Raw genomic sequence first — 27,159 nt, forward strand, 5'->3', positions numbered from 1 at the left:
GGTCAGAGGCAGTGTCGCAAGACACAGCACGCTCTTCCTTGTGGTGGGGGAAAAGAAAACTGCCACCAAGTATTTCCACTTGGATCGTAAGAGGCGGAAATAAAGGGACGGGGACTGGGACTAGGCATCCTTCACCTTGTAGCCCCACAGGGGACATTCCTAAACGAAAAAGTAAAGGCAACAAGCAAACACACTCCTAAATCATTTTGCACAGACAAGCCATCTCACTTCTCACACTGACGACCGACGCACTATTCGACGTAAGAAAGACTTTCCCACAGACTCGGACTATACACCCTTCATAGACAGTCAGACAAAACACATAATACATAATCTCAAGCACTCATCTGCCTGTGGCCCTGATAACATAAGTAACATCCACCTAAAACACATTGGACCACAAGGTATACACACACTCACAAACATTGCAAACTACAGCTATTCACACAACACTATACCCGACATCTGGAAGCATGGTAAAATAATCACCATTCCAAAACCGAACAAAGACCCAACAATCCCAACATCGCACCGCCCAATCACACTTCTCTGCACCCCCTCTAGTCATTAAACGCCTAATACTTAAACTTGTCACACCACATATTCCCCTTGCTGACTCAGAACACGGTTTTAGGCCACTACACTCTTCTGATAAACCTCACACAAAGAATTTTAGATGGCATCAATTCAGATAGGCCCCACCACAGAACACTTCTTATAACATTAGACATTAGTAAAGCTTTTGATGCTATCCCCCGCCACAACCTAACAAATAAAATATATAACACAGACATGCACAATAACACCAAAAGATGGCTGGCCAATTATCTGGCAGGTAGGAATGCTTACGTGTCATATAATGGCCAATCATTGCACATCAGAAACATTAAGAATGGAGTACCACAGGGCTCTGTTCTATCCCCCATGCTCTTTAATCTATACATGCATGACTTACCCACACCAGACACCTCAGAAATACAAATCTCTTCCTACGCAGACGACATAACAATCACATGCACACATCGTAATACAGACAAAGCTGCAGAAATAATCCAGCCATACCTTGATACACTCAACACATGGTTCATCACAGACTCAAAATAGCTCCAACCAAATCTACAGCAACACTTATCACCAACTGGACAAAAGAACACAAATACATACCTCATCTCTACATCAACAACGCTCTAATACCACGCACAAACACACCGAAAATTCTTGGTGTAACATACGATACATCCATGTCTTTCAAACAACACATCACAAACATAAAAAACAAATGCACACCTAGACTCAACGCACTTAAGTCAATCACTGGAACAACATTTGGGCAAAACAAAGAAACTAATACAACAATATACAAACAATGCATACACTCAGTTATGAATTATGAGAGTCCTGCATGGGCTCCTAATCTCAGTGAGACACACCACAACACCCTTCAAATCATACAAAACAAAGCTCTAAAAACAATTACAGGCTGCACAAATACAACACCTACAGACCATTTACACCAATAAACATAAGTCCTCAAAGTCAAGGACCACCTCGACATGAAAGGCACACAAACACTTACTGCAGCCACCACAAACACATCACACCTGCTACACTACATAGCAGAACACCCACACACACCAAGAAACATTAAAACAACACCCAAAGACCTGTATCACACACAGATATTCTCTTCTCTTCCTCCACAACCACCAAATACCAGCCTCCAGAAACATATTCATAATCATATCACTCACCGCTTCAATAACACACTGAATGACAACACACTGCTGCATGCCAGACCCCCTGATATCCACCCTTCTGAATCCTCTCTCCCACGAAAGGACAGAGTCCACCTGGCCAGACTGCGGTGTGGCCACCACCCAGTACTTCTAAGCTACCAGAAGAGGCTGGATGACTGCGTTGTGAACAGCTGCCCAGGATGTAACACTTCACCCCATACCATACAACACATAATGGAAGACTGCATTATACACAATCGTGCATGCAAACAACACAACATACACTATAAAGGATTTGTGGGAAAACCCAGTTTTGGCTGTGGCATTCCTTGGGGAGACGGGACTGCTCGGACAGTCTAGGGAACGACAACAACAACACAAAATATACCCCATAAGGGAATTGTGAGAAAACCCTATTCCAGCTGTGGTGGTCCTCAGGGAGATGGGACTGCTCAGCGAGTCTAGGGAACAACAAATTCACTTAACCTAAAATAACTGTGAAGTATAATAAAACTGCACCAAAATCTCTTAAAACTTCATATTTTATTATTGCAAGAATATTTAGCAATATTCCAATTGCCCATACAGGGTTTACATAATGCTTTTTATCAATTTATATTGACTGTAATGATTTGTTTGAATACAAGTATATATATAAAAATAAGAAAAAAATTGTACTGTTGATATTGGAGATGGAAAGGAAAATGTCTGGTTATAAATGTGAATTAAAACTGTAATTCTGATTTGGTTTAACATCACAAACTCCTATCAGGAGGCTAGGATGGTGCCCCTTACAGAGGACTTTGTTGCATTGAATTTAATGAACCATACCCTTGGTCCAACTGACTGGTGGCAAAATGTAATACAAAAATTTGTCTGAATATATCAACTTACAAAAAACTACTGACTGCATTCTGAAGGTTGACAATATTCTTAAAGTTCTCTTGCAGGTAACGAGAGGAGTTCACAAGTGAAGTAATGTGTGCATCCTGCATAAAAGAAATAATATATAAATATACACACATATAATATATATCAAGAAACATACATCTTTAGATTAACTACAGGTTGTTAGCTGAACACTCATCCAACCCAGGTACCTTGCCAGCTCTCATTATTTTCAATGCTCCTTGTACATCAAATCTTCAAATGAATATTCATAATTAAGAGTAATAATGTATAGTAAATGGAAACCACACTCACAGGTAATGCTTCAGCAATAGTCCTACATATGATGAAAAAATATTTCAAAGTTCTTCTCCTCTGATTAGGTTCAAACAAGACTACTGACACTTATTTGCAATACTTTCAGGAAACAATGAAAAATAAAGAAAAATAAAATACTTACAGTTGATTTCAATAACCCCCCTTGTGAATATTCTTCATACACTTTCATTAGATGTGTACTGTTGGTGAGCAAATCTGACAGTCCTTCTATCAACTCTTGTAAATCCCTGAAAACATTTGGAACAGAAATTATTTATACAGATTTCATTGTATATACATATTAGCAAATTTGAAGCTATACTTTTTTTTTGGGGGGGGGGAGGGGTGTCATTGATCTAGTGCATATATACAAAAGTCACTCTACCCCATACATGGGATATGGGGGAGGTGGCAAAATTTAAGCATACCTCACTGTAGCACCGAATTAAATAAAATACATATCATATTGAGTAAAGATATTGTCATTATGGCTTATTATACCAACGTTTCAATCATAGAGGCCATGAAAACAAATTAAGAAGAAAACATGTCTACAGGACGTGAAGAAAGAAATATAAAAATCTATCTACTTGCCAAGATCTTCTTACCCCTTACTAGGGAGGTAGTCAGTCCAATTCTCTGTTCAGTGTTCCATATAGATGCATAAATACTTGCAATAGCTCAGAAGGATATAGCCCAAACTCAAACAATACACAAATTCAAATCTAAACATACACACAAAAATCTTTTGACAAAGTACCACACAAAAATTTATTAAAAAAACTCGAACATATAGGAGGGATACATGGGAACCTACTAAAATGGATGGAGGACTTCCTGATTGGTAGAAAGATGAGAGTAGTGCTCAGAGAAAAATATTCAGATTGGAAAGAGGTGATCACTGGAGTACCGCAAGGATCTGTACTAGCACCAATAATGTTTTCTATTTATGTGAATGACATGGATGATGTGAAATGTTACATGATCTTCTTTGCTGACGACGCCAAACTGTTAATGAAAATAAAAACTGAAGAGGATTGTGAATCACTGCAGGAAGACCTGAATAAAATATGGAACTGGAGTCAGAAATGGGAGGAGGACTTCAATATTAGCCACTTCCATACGGTGACGCCTACGTAGGCAGCATGAGGAGCAAGTGGGTACTTGATGATGCCGACGTCGCCATCTTGATTATATTTATTGTAGTCGTACCTACGTAATTTCGATTCTCTCTAAACTGGCTTCATCAATTTTCTATGGTTATCAAAATACACAGGTGAAAGAGAACAAACGATTGAGCACTGACTTTATTTTTTATAATGCGATTATTATGACGCAACATCGCACGTCGGGCAGCTAATGCTGCCAGACGTGCAATGTGCCCCGGAGTGAAGAGGTTAAGAAGTGTAGCATAATGGAGTTTGGAAAAAGCAAAAACAGAATATCTTGACAATATAAAATTGGAACCAAGGAGGTAAAGGAGAGATCCGAAAAAGATTTGGGTGTAATTATCTCAAACGACTTGTCCTATGACAAACAGATAAACAAAATTGTTGGAGAATCCTACAACTAGATAAGGTCAATAAAAGTGGCATTTACATATTTAGACGAAGAAATTATTAAAAAAATATTGGTCACACTGATAAGGCCTAGACTAGAATATGCAGCGACATTGTGGTCACCCATTACCAAAAAGAATATAAAGAAAATAGAAATGGCACCTGCACTCGCAAACTTGTCACATGAGGAGAGATTGGCTAAACCAGATTTACCGACTCTGAAGCAAAGACGAGAGTGAGGTGACCTACTGACCATCTACAGAATCATGAAAGGCACAGAAATACTTGATAGAGAGGACTTGTTAAACTGGGACAGGAGAAGCACAAGAGGACATGGAAAGAAAATAAAAAAACATAGCTACAGAAGAGACTGAAGAAAAACAGTTTTCCACATAGAGTGATAGACACTGGAACAAACTGGACAAGGAAATAGTGTGCGCAAAAACCATTCATGAGTTTAAAAGCAAACTAGACACTGCGAGATACAAAGGCATGACACCATGTGCGTAGCTCCCCTTTCCGCAAAATACAACTAGGTAAATAGGTAAATACATACATGTGGTCACCCAGTACCAAAAAGAATATAAAGAAAATAGAAAGATAGGGAAGGAAAGATTGCTGCAGTGGGAAGTGCGAAGAAAATGAGAGTGATGAATGAGGAGAATGGAGGAGAAATAAGGAAGGATGAGGTGAAGGCAGTTGTTAAGATGATGAAAGCAGGTAAGGCACCTGGTCTGGATGGATGCCATGCGGAATGTCTGAAAAAGGGAGGTACAGTGATGGTGGACTGGTTGGTGAGGTTATTTAATGTTTGTTGGAGAGAGGGTAGAGTGCCGGAGGACTGGAGGAGTGCCTGTATAGTTCCTCTTTACAAGGGAAAAGGGGACAAGTGTGAATGTAGTAGTTTCAGAGGGATTAGCTTGTTGAGTGTAGTTGGGAAGGCTTATGGGAGGATCTTGATTAAGAGGATTAGGAGAGGAACAGAAGGAGTGATTGGTGAGGAGCAGTGTGGATTTAGGACAGGTAGAGGTTGTGTAGATCAGATCTTTGTGGTAAGACAGATATGTGAGAAAGCTATAGGAAAGGGGAAGGATGTTTTTTGGGCTTTTATGGATCTGGAAAAGGCTTATGATAGGGTAGACAGGAAGGCACTATGGGAGGTTATGCAGATATACGGGATAGGAGGAAAGCTTCTGGGAGCTGTCAAGAGTTTTTATGAGAGTAGTAGAGCTTGTGTCAGGATTGGAAATGGAGAGAGTGAGTGGTTTGAGGTAAAGGTGGGACTTCGTCAAGGATGCGTTATGTCGCCCTGGCTGTTCAACTTATACATGGATGGGGTGGTGTGAGAGGTAAATGCAAGGGTAGTGGGCAGGGGATTGGAGATGGTTAAAGAAAATGGAGAAAAGTGGGAGGTGAGCCAGCTGTTGTTTGCGGACGACACTGCGCTTGTGGCAGGATCGGAGGAGGGATTGAGGAAGTTGGTGGCAGAGTTTGGGAGAGTATGTGATAGAAGAAAGCTAAAGATAAATGTGGGTAAAAGTAAGGTGATGAGATGTACAAGGGGCTAAAGATAAATGTGGGTAAAAGTAAGGTGATGAGATGTACAAGGGGTAAGTGGTAGTAGACTGGAAGTGAGCATTAAGGGAGAGCGACTGGAGGAAGTGGATAGTTTTAGATACTTGGGTGCAAATGTGGCAGGGAAAGGTGGAGTGTTGGTGGAGGTAGAATGTAGATTGAGAGAAGTGAGTAAATGCCTTGGTGGATTAAAGAGTGTAATGAGGAATAGACATTTGGGAATGGATGCTAAGGAGACTGTATGAAGGAGTGATTGTGCCAACAGCACTGTATGGGGCAGAAACATGGAACATAAGAGAAGAAGAGAGAAGGAGTTTGAATGTGTTTGAGATGAGGTGTCTGAGAAGTATGATGGGGGTTACTAGGCTAGATAGAGTGAGAAATGAGGAGGTGAGGAGGAGAACAGGGGTGGAAAAGGAGTTGGGAGATAGGGTTGATGAAAGAATATTAGGATGGTTTGGACACATGGAAAGAATGAGTGAAGAAAGACTAGTAAAAGAGGTGTGGAAGGCAGATGTGGAGGGAGTGAACATGAGGGGACGTCCTAGGATGAGGTGGATGGATGGGGTGAAGGGGGCTTTGGGGAAGAGGGGAATGTCTGTTGAGGAAGGACAGGAGAGGACAGAAGACAGGGGTGAATGGAGAATGTTTGTATATGGATGATGTTGTGATTGCATGAGGTGGAATGGGCGGGTGGATGGGGGTGAGGTAGTATGTGTGAGCAAAATTTGACGCAGCCCGAAGGGATTTCTCCCCGTCCTCTCATTTTATGCAATGGGGGGACGGAGAGGGGGGTCGCCGATTTAATGAAGCGGCCTTGCTGTGGATGTGCTGTGTCTTGGAACACTGCTTCTGACCCAGGGCAGTGGACAAGGTGCAGGGATGACCCATCATTCAGGAGGTGCTAAGATGAGAGGGAGTGTGGAAGGGTGTGGAGTGTATTCAGGGATGGAATGGGTGGGAATGATTTTATGCCTTTTTCTTTTAGGCTACCCCCCTTGTAAGGGGGAAAAAGCCTTGGTATATGTATGTAGAAAGAATCCAGAGAGCAGCCACAAAAATGGCCCCTGCACTTGCAAACTTGTCATATGAGGAGAGACTGGCTAAACTGGAGTTACTGACTCTGGAGCAAAGAAGAGAGAGAGGTGACCTACTAACTATCTAGAGAATCATGAAGGGCACAGAAATACTCAATAGAGAGGACTTGTTAATCTGGGACGAGAGAAACACAAGACATGGAAAGAAAATTAAAAACCAAAATTATAGAAGAAATCTGAAGAAAAAAAGTTTTCCACATAGAGTGGTGGACACTTGGAACAAACTGGATGAAAAAATAGTGTGAGTAAAAACCATTCATGAGTTTAAGAGCAAACTAGACACTGCGAGATACAAAGGCAGGACACCACGAGCTTAGCTCCCCTTCCCGTAAAATACAACTAGGTAAATACATACACCAAAGGCTTATTCCCCCTTACGAGAATATAGAATAAGTTGGAAGAGTTCAAAAATTTGAGGCTAGATTTGAAAAACTGGACCGTAGGAGACAGAATCTAACAAGCATTGTTCCTTTCCTGTATACTACCAATTAGGTAAATACCTACATCATTCATATATCTATATAGCAGTTGGTCTCTTCCCCTTCATAAGGAAGAGTTTGGCCATTTATCTATTTATGTTATTGATAATTTCTGGGGTGAGGCTTCCATCCTGTTATTTCTGAGTCACTAATCTAGTTAGTCCAAGTAAGCGTAGGTATTTATAGCTGCTGTTTTGCAGTTTCTTTTGTAGTACAAGAGGTGTGGAAGGCAGAAGTGGATAGAGTGAACTTGAGAGGATGGAGAGGGGCACTGATTAAGTGAACAGGCTTTGCTGTGGATGTGCTGTGTCTTGCTGCATCTTCTGACCCAGGGCAGTGGGCAGGATATAAGGTAGACCTGTCATCCATGAAGAGCGAAGATGAGAGGGAAGAAAAGATGATGGATGGGAGTGAAATGGGCGGGAGTGGGTACTTGCCTTGTGACTTAGCTACCTTCCTTGTAAGGGGAAAATGAGCCTTTGGTATGTAGATAGATAGATAGTTTTGTGTTTTCCATGCTGGGTTATAATTGTCAGGTAAGTACATTGGTGCTAAGTTCTGGATCTGGGGTTGGGAGACTACTTGTGGAGAGATTGAATAGTATATGCAAGTGTTGCATCTTGGGGGACTCCATTGTAGTTTTTTGTCCCATATATATATATGAATTTATGACACTGGAGGTGACCATAAGAGAGGCAAGTCCAGCGACACCAGGCAGCTTCATCAACGTTGTGATGCATGGAAGGGAGTGGGTAGGGGATGGAGGATTGAGGGAGTATGTGTGAATGACATTTTGACACAGCCTGAAGGGGTTTCTCCCCATCTTCTCTTTTTCTGGATGAGGGGACAGAGGGGGGATCACCAATTAACCTCTTCACTCCGGGGCACATCGCACGTCTGGCAGCATTAGCTGCCCGACGTGCGATGTTGTGTCATAATAATTCCACTATAAAAAATAGTCACTGCTCAATCACTCGTTCTCTTTCACCCGTGAATTTTGATAACCATAGAAAATATGATGAAGCCAGTTTAGAGAGAATGAGGGTCACGCAGGTACGACTACAATAAATATAATCAAGACGCCAACGTCAGCATCATCGCATACCCACTTGCTCCTCATGACGCCTACATAGGCGTCACTGTATGGAAGTGATTAAGTGATGTGGCCTTGCTGTGGGTGTGCTGTGTCTTGCTACATTGCTTCTAACCCAGGGCAGTGGGCGAGATGCAGTGATAACCCGTCATCCAGGAGGAGCCAAGATAAGAGGGAGGGAGTGGGGTGAATGGGAGTGAAGTATGTAGGGATGTGTTATCGGTATCATCGGCCTGTCGGATGCACATGGCACTTCATGCTTGGAAGGGAACAGCACTTCAAAAAGCCCTTCCACCAGGCACTCAGGATAGCTCACCAGGCTAGGGCCTGAATTTATGACACTGGAGGTGACCATAAGAGAGGCAAGTCCAGCGACACCAGGCAGCTTCATCAACTCTTGTGGTGTTCTGTCATGCTGCGCAGACACCCTGGGATACTTCACACCTGGGACCTCCAGGCAACCATCTCAACATTTTCTCAACTTTGTGTATATTCCTTCCTGGTAACCCCTCGAGGGTGCCACCTTATTTTGTAAGATTGTTAGGGATGTCTGGCAACCCTCCGAGTTTTCCTCGGGACTTGCCAGCATGTTTTGTACAGAGAAGGATCAGACATAAAAGAAGAAAAACCTATTTGGGTTTCACTCCCCTCAACTCGTGTAGAGACTTGCCACTCTACATTTCCTAGACTCATGCTTACCACTCTACAGATGGAATGGATGGGAGTGGATTTCATGCCTCTGTTTTTTGGCTACCTCCCTTGTAAGGGGGAAAAAGCTGTTGGTATATATATGTATCTATACAATGTGTAAGTGTGTGTGTATCTAATTGTAATTACCTAATTGTACTATACAGAAACAGAGCAACACTGAGTTCCATCTCCTGCTTTCCAATTTATCATACCTAGCCTCAAGTTCATGTACAGTCCCAACTTGTTCTACAATAATTTCCAATTATCGTATTTAGATTTTGATTTCATGTACTGGTCCATCATTTATGCATCTGTATGGAAAACTATTTCTTCACATCCTTTAGACACATACACTTACTTTGTTTTCATGACCTCTAGGACTGAAGTGTCTGTAAACTAGTCCAACATGACACCCATTTTATCATAGATTCAGTGCCATAGTGCCTTCAGAAGAGAATAATGATGCTTTGTTTTAAGCAGTATCTTTCACTTCCTGTAGTTGATTGTTGATTTTATGAGTTTTTGGCCGACGGCCAGGCACTGGGACCAAAATGATCATTCAGCGCCAGAATTTTTTTAGGTCGGAGGGAGGGGACAGCAAGCGGAAGAGAAGGGAAGAGTGGAAAAGGAAGTCTAAGAGGAAGCCCTGTGTGGGGAAACAAGAGCCCCGCCCGGGGATCGGCATTAGTCGCCTCTTACGACACGCAGCCGACGTGGCGGGGGCTATATTCTATACTACACCCCCTAGCCCCAGGGGGCTCTCTTCCTGTAGTGACCCGGTAATCAATATGTCTTGAATGGCTTCAACTACCATTTGAATAAGATACCATCCAGGACATTATAATAATAATAAAAATAATAATAATAATAATGAAAAAAAATAATAATAATAATAAAAAATTAATAATACATACATATACTAAGGGCTTTTTCCACCCTTAAAAGAGAGATGGCCAAAGTCAAAAGACTCCACTCCCACCCATTTCATCCCCACATACTCCACCCCCCTCATTCCCTCTTATCTTGGCTCCTCCTGGATGATGGGTCATCCCTGCATCTCACCCATTGCTCTGGGTCAGAAGGAATGCAGCAAGACACAGCATATCCACAGCAAGGCTGCTTCATTTAATCAGCGACTCCCCCTCTCTGTCCCCTCATGCAGAAAGAGAGATAGGGAGAAATTCCTTCAGATTGTGTCAAAATATCATTCACACACAACCATTCCCTAACACCCCCTATCCCCCACCCACTCCCTTCCATGCATCACATCATCTGCCTTCTCCCTTCCTTCCTCAACAGACATCCCCCTCTTGCTTAATGTCCCTTTTACCCCATCCATCCATCTCATCCTCAGTTGCCCTTGCCCCTGTTCACTCCATCCACCTCTGCCTTCCACACTTCTTTTATTAATCTTTCATCACTCATTCTTTCACTATGTCCAAACCATCCCAATACTCTGTCATCAACCCTAACTCCCAACTCCTTTTCCATCCCCATTCTCCTCCTCACCTCCTTGTTTCTCACTCTATCCAACCTTGTAACCCCTACCATACTTCATTTAAACTCTTCCTCTCTTATGTTCCATGTTTCTAACCCATACAGTGCTGTTAGCACAATCACCTCTTCATACAATCTCTTCTTAGCATCCATTCCCAAATGTCTATTTCTTATTACACTTTTTAATCCCCCAAGGCATTTACTTGCTTCTCTCAATCTACAATCTACCTCCACCTCCACTCCTCCCTTTCCTGCCACATGCAACCCCAAGTACCTAAAGCTATCCACTTCCTCCAGCCTCTCCTTTATACTTACTTCCAAATTGTTGCCATTCTCTCCCTTTCTTCATCTCATCACCTTACTTTACCCACATTTACCTTCCACTTTCTCCTCTCGCACACCTTCCCAAACTCTGTCACTAACTTCCTTAATCCCTCCTCTGATCCTGTTCCAAGTACAGTGTTGTCAGCAAACAACTGGCTTACCTCCCATTTTCTTTAATCATTGCCAATCCCCAGCCCATTACCCTTCCAGTTACCTCCCACACCACCCCACACCCCATCCATGTACACAATGAACAGCCATGGCAACATGACACATCCCAGGCAAAGTCCCATCTTTACCTCAAACCACTTACTCTCTCCATTTCTAATTCTAACAGGCTCTACTACTCTCGTAAAAACTCTTTAGTATCCTTAACAGCTTTCCTTCTATCCTATATATCTCTAACATCTCCCACAGTGCCTTCCTGTCTACCCTATCATAAGCCTTTTCCATATCTACAATGGCCCAAAAATAATCCCTACCCTTTGCTAAAGTTTTCTCACTTATCTGTCTTACCACAAATCTGATCCATCCAATGCCTACCTTCCCTAAACACACACTGTTCTCCACCAATTACTCCCTCTGTTCCTCTCCTAATCCTCTCAATCAAAACCCTCCCATAATCTTTCCCAACTACAATCAAACTGATCCCTCAGAAACTATTACACTCGTATTTGTCCCCTTTTCTTTGTTAAGTGGAACTATACAGACACACTTCATTCCTCCAGCACTCTACCCTCCCTTAAACACATATTAAACAGCGTTACCAGCCAGTCCACCACCAGAGTACAGTAACTTTTATTAGACATTCTGCACGACACCTATCTAACCATGGTGCCTTGCCTGCTCTCATCATTTTAATAGCTGTTTTGACCTCAACTTTTCTTATTTCTCCTGCATTTTCCTCATCTATCACTGTCATTTTCTTAGAGCCTCCCACTGCAACCACCTTTTGCTCCCTATCCTCCTCCACATTTAACTCCCTAAAATACTTTGCCCATCTTCCTCTTACTACCATCTCTCCATCTGCACCTTTTACCTTTTCCTCTCTATTTAATTTGCCTCCCCTTCCCCTCTTATGTTCTTTCAAAACATCTATTATCACTTTAAAAAATTCTGACATACTTTTATCCCATTTTACATCTCTCCTTTTTGCCTCTTTTATTTTATGATTTACTTCTCTTCTTATTTCTTTGTACCTCTCATACGTTTCTCCCATTTTACATCTGCTCTCCTTTTTGCCTCCTTTATCTTGTGATTTACTTCTCTTCTTTTTTTCTTTGTACCTCTCATATGTTTCTCTCATCCTATTATATAACCAGTCTGTAAATCCTTGTTTCTTCTCTTGTACAACCTTCTTTGCTTCATTATCCCACCACTCACTACCCTTCTTTATATTCCCTCCCATCATCCTTGTTCCACACACCATCTATGCACACACTGTGACTCCCTCCCTGAAACATCCCCATTCCTCCTCCACTCCTACCTCTACTCTATCCTTCCCCTCCCACTCTTCTCTCAGCTTTTTATTGTACTCCTCCTTTTCCTTCTCATTTAAGCAGTTAGTTACTCTAAGCACCTCCCTATCTTCTGTCCTTTTCCTTTCTCCATCTATCCTCCAATCTCAACTTACCTTCCACCAAAAAATTTCCTGATGTTCCCACACTCTCTCCCCTAACAAAATGTACATCCAAAACTTCCTACTCTTCTCGTGGTTACCACTATATAGTCCATTAAAGCCCTATCTACCATCTTTCCATCCACCACCCTCTTTCAAGTGTACTTATGTTTGACTTTCTTCCTAAATACTGTTAGCTCTCATCAACTCTCTAAAATGCATCTCCACCATCAACTTTCCGCTACAATGATGATGATTATTAGGTTTAACTTTGCAAACTCCTAGGAGGCTAGGACAGTACCCCTTTCAGAGGACTTTCTCGCAGGGAATTTAATGGTCCAACTTGCTGGCAAGGTTCGAATTGCCATCACCCCAACCTCCACTGTAAGTACAGTGAGACCTCTCATTAACGGACGTTAATTAGCTGTATTTGCGGTGTTTTTGGAGCTGTTGTTTAGTGCATGCAATCACTATGCCACCCAAAAACCACTCCAAATCACCGAAAATACAACGACAACACCGCAAACGCAGCTAATTAACATCCGTTAATGAGAGGTCTCACTGTAGTAACACTAATCCAGTAGGCCAGTGAGCATCCTTAATACATACATCCTTAATAATAATAGTAATAATAATAAAAAAGGACTAACCTGTGATATGACTTATGTAGTACAAGAAAAGTGCCAATGAAGGGCTGCTGCAAGTGGTAGATGAGGAGGTCCTTGTTATTGCATATAGTCAGCAGATGCTCCTGCACCTTTTTACACCACTCACTCTTCTCACCTAAGGGGATAATAGTTCATTTTATCAACTGAAATACCACAAAATTGCTCCTCATGGATGAGAGGCCATCCCCGCACCCCTAACCACTGCCCAGGTCAAAACCAATGTAGCAAGACAAAGCACATCCATAGCTGGGCCTGACAGATGAACCTAGTTTACCTCCACTGCTTCATTTATAGGGCAACCCTCCCTCCCCATTCACTCACACATAAAGAAGACTTCAGGCTGCATCAATTTACTGTTCATTAACAACCATTTTTTATTCACACCTATCTCTTGCCTTATCCCTTCCCTACTCAACAAATATTCCCCTTTCACCCAAGCCCCCCTTCACCGCATCCATCCATTTTATTCTTGGTCTTGCTCCAAGTTCACCCCATCCTCCTCTGCCCTCTACACTCCCTTATACTAATCTTTATCCACTCATTCGTTCACATGTGCCCCAAACCACCCCAGTATTCTTTCATCAACCTTCTCTGCCAGCTCTCTTCATGTACTCTCCTCCTTGTTTCCTCATTTCTCACTATTCATCCTCACAACCCCTACCAAACTTCCCAAGCAATTCATTTCAAACACTTCAATTTCTCCTTTCTGCCTCCCTTACACTCCAAGTTTCTGCCCTATGCAGTGTATCAGCTCTAATCAGTCTTTTCTCCAATCCTGCTCTAGTCACCTCTTCCTTTACACTGGGGACCTAGCACTCCACATAACAGCTCAACAGCATTGCCACCTGGTGTCTGTTCACCAAACCACACAAAATCCAATATGGCTGCTCTCAATCAAATGAACACACCAACAATGCTCAGTCTTTTCTCGCCCCCCCCCCCAACTGAAGATAAAACTGAAGGTCCATAAAACTCACAGCCATGGCCAATTTATTGATACAGAATAAATCTTACAACCTATTTACAGTAATTATAAGACAAGGAATCCTACTGACCAGAGAGGACTGCTCACAAATGCTCTTAGTAAAGCAAACAGTAAGTTGCTCAAGAGGTTCCAACCCAAGAAACAGAATTAATCTCACCACACAATAACATATCCTTCAGCAGTGCAATGTCAATGTGAAGACGACAATCCTCCACACCATGAGAAGAACTGAAGCCCTCCACCAAACTCGTCAACCAAGCAGTGTACAGCTAAGGTCTGGCGTTTAATAATGTCCCTGATAATCTGTCCAAGAAAAGAAGTAGCCTCAGCACACTCAATGAGTGCCAAGGTCTTGGCAGACAATGTGGATTTCACCACTCTGTGCAATTTCCTCAATTGCCAATAAATTGGGCATCTTCTTCCTTCCTCATCCTTGAGAAAAATCACAAATCCTCCCTGGGAGCCACCATCAGATAGGTTCCCAAAGGAAGTGTCTGAGAAGCAATCAATTATAGTCCTTCACAGCTGACTGTTTTCTAAATATCAAGCAAAAGTGGTCACCCACAACTCAGTTGATAATCTTATCGAGTCTCACAGCATCAGCCACTGTGGCATTTTTACAATGTGTGCTCAGTTCACACACATCAAAGGCAATGTCATGTCTTGTTTGTGTAGTTATCCAGCTTCGTTGACCAATCAGAGCACAGAATTCATTCTTCTAACTGTCCAACAGGTCATTGGACATAGCTGCTGACCTGCAACATCCCAAACTCAGTGGTGTGAGCAGACTGGCATAGCTATACTGGCCAACCGTTATACCTTCAGCTGTAATGACCACTTCCAACACTACTTGAAGGTAGATGATGCCATGCTCCCAATACAGAACTCTCCTTGAAGAACATCAATAACCTTCTCCTGGAACACCCCAGTGCTCATCAAGAGAAAATCATCTGCATATACAGATATGATACCTTGAAGTTCACCACCATAATACCAAGAAAACAAGGATGGTTTGAGTGGACACACCTCAGCTGACAGAGACAGTAGCTGACTCTTGACACGCAAGTACCACGCTCTTGCTGTATCACATAAACCAGTCTTTTTCAGTCTCCAAAGCTGACCACAATAATATTCTGAGGAAGGATGCAAGTAAACCTCTCGCTCTATATAGCTGCCCTGAAGGTAAGTCAACTTCACATTCAGGCTGTGACACGCCCAACCAAACACAGAAGCCATTGCCAGAGCCAATTGGATAGATTCTTTAGAACAAGCTAGGGAGTCCTTCCAAAAGCCAGTGGTGTCCTCCTCAAAACCTCTTGCTACAAGGCATGCCCTGATTACAGGGCTTCCATTTTTTCACCTTTCTGTGATAACCCACCGCACAGATATAAATTCCTGTCCTCTGTCCTCCTCCTCCTCATAATTTTTTTTTTTTTTTTTTTGGGGGGGGGCATTTTTGTACTTCCAGCTCCTTTGCTTTTATCACTTCTTCATTTTGAGTAAAATACGAACATCTCCACTTCATCAGGAACCACTTCCAATTCTGCAACTTCCAAAAAATCCACAGATTTTTTTTGGAAGTTGAACCAATTTTTATATTTTCCTTTAGCTTTATCCCCTCTGCTCACTATTCTTCCAGACATGTGCTCACCAGTGGTTTCATTCAGTCCTTGGATCTTTTGTCCCACTAACATTTTAAAAGGTCTTGTTCTTCAAGAGTTCTCTGGCATATCAGTTGCTGACAATATAATTTTGTCCTTGCTGTACCTCCTACACCTCACCACTATCATCTACTATCAGGTCCTGGAGCTGCAACGTCTACGTCGTGGGACCACCCCCCAACCCCAAGAGTTGGGAGCCAATCAGCAGCAAATACCCCTGGCCATCAGCTCTACGCAGATGGCACCGATCCCCAAGGAGGAGCTACGCCTACCTGGGGGAGTACCACAATCCTTTTTTTTTTTTTTTCCAACACACAATGTTACGTTTTTTCTGCACTGAGGGGTCATTTTCCGGCGATCACCCCTCTTCTTCTACTTTTAGCCGGAGATGTAGAGAGCAATCCTGGGCCCACCACAAAATACATATGCCCAACATGCTCTAAACCCATTACTTCGAGCAGACAGACAAAGGGCTCAGTTCAGTGCAATATGTGCAAAAACTGGGCCCACCTCACTTGTACAACACTTGCTGACACAAACCAATACACAAACACTTGGACATGTTCTACCTGCCCTCCAGTAACCCCAATCCCACCTCCCCAACCACAGCCAACACCCTTACCCACTCCCAATTTCCCTTTGCCCTTACCCCCGATTAGTACTCCCCTTCCTTTGTCCCCGATCTCTCCTTTCCCCCCCTCTGACCCAGATCCTACACCTTCCCCACTACCACCCCAACCTCAACCCCAAACGGCAACATACAACACATACAAAACACACAACATCAACATATTACAACACAACATTGACGGTATAAACACTAAAAAACATGAACTTGAACACTTTCTTAAACAACACAACATACACATTGCAATTCTACAAGAAACAAAATTAAGACACTCACACAAAACACCGTCATTTCATAATTACACCACCATCAGACAAGACCGGACTGACGGCAATGGCGGTGGACTCATCACCCTGATCCACCATTCCATCTGTTTTGTGGACACAAGTGCCACAACCAAAATTCTCCTCCCTACCACAGATAACACAACAGAAACCCAATCCATTCGTATCCGCACAGGCAACAATTCAACACTAACAATAGTTAACATGTACATTCCCCCCCAATCATCCCCCACAGTTCCAAACACCTTCAGACCTCAACTCAGCCAACTAACCTCAATCCCCAACCTGATCATGGGTGGTGACTTCAACGCCAAGTCGTCTGCCTGGTTTGTCGACAACCCTGACACAGACAGAGGGCTTGATATACAGACTCAATTCGACTCATTGACTATCATGAACAACACGCATAATCATACACATATCCCATACCAAGCCCTCTACACTCCCTCCTCTCCTGATATCACCTTTTGCTCCCCCTGCCTAACCCCAACAACATCATGGAGAGTGGTCGGAGCCCTTGGTTCTGACCACCTTCCAATCATCATCACCACCAAAACAAGATGCACCCCAGCTGGCCACAGACACACTTACACCAATTACAGGAGAGCTAACTGGGAAGCCTTTAATGAAGAGACAGAACAACATTTTGAAACACTTAACAGTACACCAATCACAAACATAAACAATGCTGTGCACGCTTTTAATACAATCATACAAAACGCAGACAAGAGATACATCCCTAGAGGCAACAGAAAATCACACAACCCCAACTTCACACCAGAAATCCAAGGCCTCATCAGACAACGTGACACACTTAAACACGATACCCCCACACCTATCCCTCAAAACATAGCAGACCAAATACAAACACTAAACACTGTGATTGCCAATAAAATACATGAACAAAAAACACAAAATTGGCAAAACTTTATCAATACACTTGATCACAAAACAAACACCAGCAAATTGTACAAAACACTCAACAGCATCACACTATCCAACACTAACACTACACGCTCTCACGCAGCAATAATCACAACAACAGATAATCTACCCTCAAACAGACAACAAGCAAACGCACTCATACGTCATTTTGCACAGACGAGCCATCTTACATCTCACCCTGACGACCGACGCACCATTCGACGTAAGAAAGACTTTCCCACAGACTCAGACTATACACCCTTCATAGACAGTCAGACAAAACTCATAATGCATAGTCTCAAGCACTCATCCGCCTGTGGCCCTGATAACATAAGCAACATCCACCTAAAACACATTGGACCACAAGGTATACACGCACTCACAAACATTGCAAACTACAGCTATTCACACAACACAATACCCGACATCTGGAAGCATGGTAAAATAATCACCATTCCAAAACCGAACAAAGACCCAACAATCCCAACATCGCACCGCCCAATCACACTTCTCTGCACCCCCTCTAAAGTCATTGAACGCCTAATACTTAAACTTGTCACACCATATATTCCCCTTGCTGACTCACAACACGGTTTTAGGCCACTACACTCCACAAACACTCTTCTGACAAACCTCACACAAAGAATTTTAGATGGCATCAATTCAGATAGGCCCCACCACAGAACACTTCTTATAACATTGGACATTAGTAAAGCTTTTGATGCTATCCCCCGCCACAACCTAACAAATAAAATATATAACACAGACATGCACAATAACACCAAAAGATGGCTGGCCAATTATCTGGCAGGCAGGAATGCTCATGTGTCATATAATGGCCAATCATCGCACATCAGAAACATTAAGAACGGAGTACCACAGGGCTCAGTTCTATCCCCCACATTATTTAATCTATACATGCATGACTTACCCACACCAGACACCTCAGAAATACAAATATCTTCCTACGCAGACGACATAACAATCACATGCACACATCGTAACACAGACAAAGCTGCAGAAATAATCCAGCCTTACCTTGACACACTCAACACATGGTTCATCACAAACAGACTCAAAATAGCTCCAACCAAATCTACAGCAACACTTCTCACCAACTGGACAAAAGAACACAAATACATACCTCATCTCTACATCAACAACACTCTAATACCACACACAAACACACCGAAAATTCTTGGTGTAACATACGATACATCCATGTCTTTCAAACAACACCTCACAAACATAAAAAACAAATGCACACCTAGACTTAACGCACTTAAGTCAATCACTGGAACAACATTTGGACAAAACAAAGAAACTAATATAACAATATACAAACAATGCATACGCTCAGTGATGAATTATGCGAGTCCTGCATGGGCTCCTAATCTCAGTGAGACACACCACAACACCCTTCAAATCATACAAAACAAAGCCCTAAAAACAATTACAGGCTGCACAAATACATCACCTACAGACCATTTACACCATGAAACAAAAGTCCTCAAAGTCAAGGACCACCTCGACATGAGAGGCACACAAACACTTGCTGCAGCCACCACAAACACATCACACCTGCTACACTACATAGCAGAACACCCACACACACCAAGAAACATTAAAACTACACCCAAAGACCTTTATTACACACAGATACTCTCTTCTCTTCCTCCACAACCACCAAATACCAGCCTCCGGAAACATATTCATAATCATATCACTCACCGCTCCATTAACACACTGAAAGACAACACACTGCTGCATGCCAGACCCCCTGATATCCACCCTTCTGAATCCTCTCTCCCACGTAAGGACAGAGTCCACTTGGCCAGACTGCGATGCGGTCACCACCCAGCACTTCTAAGCTACCAGAAGAGGCTGGACGACCGTGTTGTGAACAGCTGCCCAGGATGTAACACTTCACCCCATACCATACAACACATAATGGAAGACTGCATTATACACAATCATGCACGCAAACAACACAACATACACTCTATAAAGGATTTGTGGGAAAACCCAGTTTCGGCTGTGGCCTTCCTTGAGGAGACGGGACTGCTCGGACAGACAGTCTAGGGAACGACAACAACAACAACAACAACTTCCTCAATGTTTTCAGATGTCAATGCAGATGGTGCAAACTCTTCTGAATCCTCATCCACTTCCTCCTGATCACATATGCCCTCCATATTCCTCAATGCCTCCCAAGTGCCAATGAATGATCCACCACAAGTCTGTTTGAGACCTCAGGGGAAGTTTAGATAATTGGCAAATATGGGCTCTGACGTAAACACCCCCATGATGAACCAGAACCTGTTTGCCATCCCTGCCAATAACTATGCCCAAACCATGCCATCGCTGATCATCATTACACTTAAAAGTACACCTCATCACGATTGTGAAGGTCATTTATCTCCCGTTGCGTACACATTATGACGCAAGGCCCTCTTAATCCTTTCCCTAGATTCATTCTTGAGGTACTCCCTTCAAGCCGAGTGCAGAGGATTCAAGTTCTATTGCACATTATCTGAGCTAGAAACTGACTCTGGAGCAGGCAAGGAACTACTGGTGACAGATGGTACTGCAGGATTGAAACTAAATACTAATTGGTTTGGGCTAAAGCCAGAATCATTCATCAATGCATTATGGGCTGACACCACAAGCCAAGGCTACATCAGTATCAGAAGAGGCTGGATGACCACATTGTGAACAGCTGATCAAGATGTAACACTTCACCCCATACCATACAACACATAATCAAAGACTGCATTATACACAATCATGCACGCAAACAACACAACATACACTCTATAAAGGATTTGTGGGAAAACCCAGTTTCGGTTGTGGCATTCCTTGGGGAGACGGGACTGCTTGGATTGGATTGGATTTATGAAGTTTGTGGCTATTTGCCACGCGCCGGAGCCAAAGGCCATTCAGCGCATATATGTCAACCAGTTATCTATACATTAAAATACTAATATACAATCTATTTTAGTTATAAAATCATAAAAGTTATTCTATATATTTAAAATATGTAGATGCTATTTTTCACATTCATAACAAGTAAGGTTTACTTCTCTACTCATCTACAACAAACAGAAGTATATCCTAATCATTCACAACAAACAAACTATATAATTAAATATCATAAAATAAATTCGTCTCTTTTAAAAATTTGCAAACCTTTCCTACAGGGGCATCCATTCCTAAAATACTTGTTAGCGGTTTATTGGCTAAACTGAATTTTCTTCTTTGATCAGAATAGAGAGGACATTCGGTAAGTATATGCCTCACTGTGATGTTAATATTACAATTGGAGCACTGGGGGACCTGTCTCTCTGCTCCACTAGTTAGGAGGTACTTGTGGGTTAGGTATGTGCGCCCTATACGTAGGCATGTTAAAACTATGCTGGACCTTCTGTCCATCCCTGTATAGGTCCAGGGGCTGACAGAAGGTCTGATTGACTTTAGTTTAAAATTGTTGTTCGTGTTGGACCATTGGTCCTGCCACCTGATCCTACAGTACATACATACATACATACATACACATACCAAGGCTTTTTCCCCCTTACCAGGGAGGTAGCCAAAAAGGACAAGGCATAAAATCATTCCCACCCATTCCATCCCCGAAAACACTCCACACCCCTCCACCCTCCCTCCCATCTTAGCACCTCCTAGATGACGGGTCATCCCTGCACCCTGTCCACTGCCCTGGGTCAGAAGCAGTGTCGCAGGACACAGCACATCCACAGCAAGGCCGCTTCATTAAATCGGCGACCCCCCCCCTCCGTACCCCCACATAAAGGAGAGGACGGGGAGAAATCCCTTCGGGCTGCGTCAAAATTTTTGCCACACATACTACCTCACCTCCCAGTCCCCCGTCCATTCCACCTCATGCATCACAACATTTTCCATATACAACCATTCTCCATTCACCCGTCTTCTGTCCTCTCCCGTCCTTCCTCAACAGACATTCCCCTCTTCCCCAAAGCCCCCTTCACCCCATCCATCCATCTCATCCTAGGACGTCCCCTCATGTTCACTCCCCCCACATCTGCCTTCCATACCTCCTTTACTAGTCTTTCTTCACTCATTCTTTCCATGTGTCCAAACCATCCTAATACTCTTTCATCAACCCTATCTCCCAGCTCCCTTTCCACCCCTGTTCTCTTCCTCACCTCCTCATTTCTCACTCTATCAAGCCTAGTAACCCCCATCATACTTCTCAGACACTTCATCTCAAACACATTCAAGCTCCTTCTCTCTTCCTCTCTTATGTTCCATGTTTCTGCTCCATACAGTGCTGTTGGCACAATCACTCCTTCATACAGTCTCCTCTTAGCATCCATTCCCAAATTTCTATTCCTCATTACACTTTTTAAACCACCAAGGCATTTACTCGCTTCTCTCAATCTACATTCTACCTCCACCTCCACTCCACCTTTTCCTGCCACATTTGCACCCAAATATCTAAAACTATCCACTTCCTCCAGTTGCTCTCCCTTAATGCTCACTTCCAGATTACTGCCACTTTCACCCCTTGTACATCTAATAAAAAAAATTAGGTCTTCGCACGGAACCTTTAAAGAGCAGGAACCCGGAGTGGAAGCTGCCTGTTTGGCAGCTGTATCAGCTTGCTCATTTCCACGAATTCCCACGTGTGAAGGAACCCAGCAGAACTTTATGTCAACTTGTTTTCGAGAGTGCAGGAGGACCAGCCAATTCTGCACCTCTTGGATAAGTTGATTAGAGGGTATCAATCCTTGTAGCGCTGTCAATGCACTTTGGGAATCACAATAAATAATATATGAATCCTCATTTCTGCTTGTGTTAAAAATAAGTTTTAGACAGCTTAGATAGCATAAATTTCTGCATTAAAAATTGAGAATTGATTGGGAAGGCTCTTTTTAATTATTTTTTCTCCAAGGATGATAGCACATCCAGTTCCAGTAGCCGTTTTTGACCCATCATTGTATACAGCAATCGAGTTTTTGTGTTCAGAAATATGGGCTAAGAAGTTACTTTTCAGTTGAGCACTTGAGTTGATCTTTTTGCTTTCTTTCATTTGGCAAATGTTTATAGGTGGCCTACACCATGGAGGGTATTTTGCAAAAGTGATTTCCATAACTAGAGGAAGAATAAGGCCTACCTCTCTTGTACTATTGTTTAATCTCACTTCAAGGGGCTTAGGCAAAGTAGGTTTAGTGGGTGCTCTGTCGATAGGTTGTTTTATATACTTGTAGTTTGGATTAGAATGTGTAGTTAGTGCTCTTGACATATATCTGAGACCCTGTTCTTCCCTTCGAATGGAAAGAGGGGGAAAACCAGAGTCCACATAAAGACTTTCAACAGTCTTAAAAGTCTTAAAAGCCCCAGTACAAATGCGTAGCGCCATGTTGTGTACTACATCCAGTTTTTTCAATAGTGTCTTACATGCTGAGGCATAAACCTGAGAGCCATAATCAATCTTACTTAGGCATATGGCTTGATATAATCTTAATAGTGTAGTACGATCAGCTCCAAAATTCATGCCACTAACAACTTTAAGAATGTTACATCATTGTTTGACATTAACTGCAGTCTCATTTATATGGTCAGCAAAAGTTAATTTTTTGTCAAAAACAATTCCTAAATATTTAACTTTGTCTTCATATATTATAATTGAGTCTTCTAAAAATAATGTTGGGATTACTTCCCTTTTTTGTGTTCTACAAAAGCGTATAGCTTTAGTTTTTTCGGTAGAGAATTTAAATCCTGTATTATTTGAACATTTAGTAGCAGCATTAATTGCATTCTGAATTTTAGCCTATATGTCCAGATCTTGTATTTCTTTACGTAGTCATTGGCCAGTGTGCAGCAAGAGTGACACCACAGCTTATAATTAAATTTCACTTCTTGATGTCTCCAATACTTATCCAGTCTTCTTTCAAATGCAAATACACTCAGGGGTTCTACAATAGTTGATGGGAGGTTATTCCATGTGTTGACTATTCTTTCTACGAAGAAATTTTGCCTCAGCCTTGTATGACATCTCTTTTTCATTAACTTGTATTTGTGTCCTCTTGTAGATGGGCCTGTACCCTCATCCAGCTGCAGCACTGTAGCTATCCCCATTTCGTACTTTCCAGTTATTAGTTTATATGCTTCAATTATATCACCCCTCAGTCTCCTGTGTACTAGTGTAGGCCGCTGCAGCACTTAAATTCTTGAGTCCTGGTATCATCTCTGTCACTCTTTGTACATTTTCCAAAGAGGTTATATCTTTTTTTTTAATTGGGCTCCAGATTATGTTACCAAATTCAAGATGAGGTCTCACTAATGCAATATAAAGTTTCTTTGAAATTTTCTTGGTTTAAATAGATGAAAGATTTGATAAGCCCCATAACTATTTGCTTTGTTAATCTTTTTATTTATATGGTTTTCAAAATTCAATTGTTCATCCACCATTATGCCCAGATCTTTTTCTATGTCAATTCTCTCTAAAGATACTACCTCTTCATTCCTCATTGCGTATTGCCTGTGTTCATGTGACTTTGACCACCTTGACACTGTCATAATCTTGCACTTCACAGGGTGAAACTGATGTAGCCATCTTTCTGACAACTCTTGAAGTCTATGTCGTTTTGTAGTATTTCTTGATCAGTGTTCACTCTCTAAAGCACTTTGTATCATCTGCAAACATATATAAAGTTGAGGCAATATTATCCAGCAAATCATTAACATAATAACAAAGGTCCAATGACACTACCTTGAGGCACTCCACTTGACACCTCTTTCCATTCTGACGATGAGCCCCCACAACAACTCGCTGTTTTCTCCTTGATAGTAATGCTGAAATCCAGAGCAAGTTGTCCCCCGATACCATAACTTTTTAACTCTCTTGAGTGGCACTGTATCAAAGGCCTTTTTGATATTCAAATATACTACATCTAGCTCACCCCCTCTGTCCAGTGCTTCAGTCCATACATTTATCACATTTAACATTCGCAATATAATGGATCTGCCACTCATAAATCCAAACTGTTTAGGGCTTAACAAGTTATTTTCTATTAACTGATTCAGTATTCTATCTCTTATTATAGATTCCAGAACTTTACAAATACCACATGTGAGATTTATGGGCCATCTACTTGGATTTTTCCTGCACCCCTTCTTAAATATTGCAGATACATTTGCTCTCTTCCACATCTCTGGTAGTTTCCCTGTCTTGATTGATGCATTAAGTAAGCACTGTAATGGCTCCTGAATTTCCTTGCTTAGTTCTTTTAGTAATCTAGGGTGGATTTTATCTGGGCCTTGAGACTGTCCACTTTGACATTTTTCAGTTTCTCCTGTACCTCCTTTGTTGTAATGTCCAGTTTCCAGCCTCACATTGTAATTCCTGGACTCAATAAACACATCATTAAAGAAATCAGCCAATACTTGGGCCTTCTCACCATCTGTTTTCGTTAATTCAACTTCCCTCCCTACTCTTGATTTTATTAAGTCAGGCACACCATCTTTTGTCTTAATTGTACTTCTGACAAACTTCCAAAATTTCTTGGGGTTCTCCTTAACACTTGCTGAAATATCTGCTTCTAATTTTTTCTGTTGTTTTCTTGTTATAGATCTTACTTTGTTTTTTGTAGTGTGCTTGTGTTTGTTTTGTATTTTTTTTTTTTTTGGGGGGGGGGCTGTTGTTTCTTGCAAGAAAGAACTTTGGTCTATCTGTATCTATATACAAAGGGCTGCTGTCTCCCTTACTGGGAAGAAGGCCTTGGTGAATAGATACAAATGGTCTAAAGTTCTTTCCCAAAGGAAACCTGCACCCCCCCCTCCCCCCCCAGTGAAATTATCTTGTACATCAGAACTTAAATACACTGACAGCCCACATCAACTGATGATCACCAGAGGAAGTAGCACAAATGGCAGCTTTTACATATATGTCAACACCAAAAAAAGACAAATACAATACCTAAATATTTTGGATGAATCAACGATAAACAGCTCTTTTGGGCTATGCCTCTTAATATGTCTTGATTAACTCTGCAAAGTTCACTGTGTGCATTTTGAAGACTGGTCAAGTTCTGAATGAACTCCTGAACCTCCTGTTTAAGAAAGAAAAAATTGTAGTTTTGTATACAATATGGATAGATTTACAATTGACAAGTAATCCAGAAATTAGCAACAAAGTTCTTAAGAGGTCTATCTATACACTAAAGGCTTCTTCCCCTTTATAAGGGAGGTAGCCAAGTCAAAAGGCACATAACCACTCCCATCCATTCTACTTCCATCCACCACCCTTGTTTCCCTCTTATCTTAGCTCCTCATGGATAAAGGGTCATCACTGCCCACAATGGTGGTATGGAAATAAATTGTGAAAAAGAAAAAATACAAAAGGCTGACTGGAGCTCACATGATCATGTAAAGTGAGACAGGAAGTATAATTTTTTTCTAAATATATCCCACATCCTTAATTAACACTAAAATCCACTGATGAACTCATAGCCCCTTGCATGCAGGACATACCATACTTTCAAACAAGAAATCTTTTTGGACTCACCTGAGATACTGAAGAAGACTGTGAATGAGGAACTAATTGGCCACTTTCTCCACTTTCTTCAGGTATAGTTTCCTCCACTTGGTATTCCTTGATCAGGTCTGTAATTCTTTCATGAGCTTTTATTAACTCATCAATGTTTTCAGCCATTTCGTCTCTGCAAAAGTCAATGAACAACTGATTTTCTGATCTATGTGAAAGAAAGTAAGAAAAATAAAATGAATAAACAAATCCAGTATCAGAAATATAATTTTCAGACTATATATTTTAGTCCTTGACTCGTAATGTACAGAAGAAATTATGGTAATAGCTTTAAATATACTATTTCCCAATTTGCTGATAACAGAAAACTGTAGTGTTACCTCGGATCTCGAATGGCCCATTGATCAGTTTGGAATTCAAACAATTTTCTCGATTTTTTTTTACACAAGTCTTGGTATGGGATGAGAGAGAATCATGAAGTCACGGGAATAGTGAAATTCCAGAATCACACAAACACAGATATTTAACATGAAACTTACATTGTTCATTAGCTCCTAACCTAACCTAACGAAACCATTTCATAGAAAAAAAATAGATCTTTCAAATGC

The 27,159-nt window shown here is 41.8% G+C and overlaps 1 protein-coding gene across 1 annotated transcript; it reads right to left on the minus strand.

Annotated features, from left to right (window-relative positions):
• Window positions 1-2,260: 2,260 nt before the first annotated feature.
• Window positions 2,261-26,755, minus strand: LOC143036067 (uncharacterized). Its single transcript, XM_076203323.1, has 5 exons — window positions 26,573-26,755; window positions 25,985-26,117; window positions 13,525-13,657; window positions 3,085-3,190; window positions 2,261-2,725 (listed from the first exon to the last, which is right to left on the minus strand). Exons 1-5 carry the CDS (start codon window positions 26,717-26,719, stop codon window positions 2,627-2,629), a joined length of 618 nt encoding a protein of 205 aa, XP_076059438.1. The 5' UTR covers window positions 26,720-26,755; the 3' UTR covers window positions 2,261-2,626.
• Window positions 26,756-27,159: the final 404 nt, after the last annotated feature.

The sequence above is a fragment of the Oratosquilla oratoria genome, chromosome 20, assembly GCF_046742065.1.
Source record: "Oratosquilla oratoria isolate Oo_2021 chromosome 20, ASM4674206v1, whole genome shotgun sequence".
In the NCBI taxonomy this organism is placed as follows: domain Eukaryota; kingdom Metazoa; phylum Arthropoda; class Malacostraca; order Stomatopoda; family Squillidae; genus Oratosquilla; species Oratosquilla oratoria.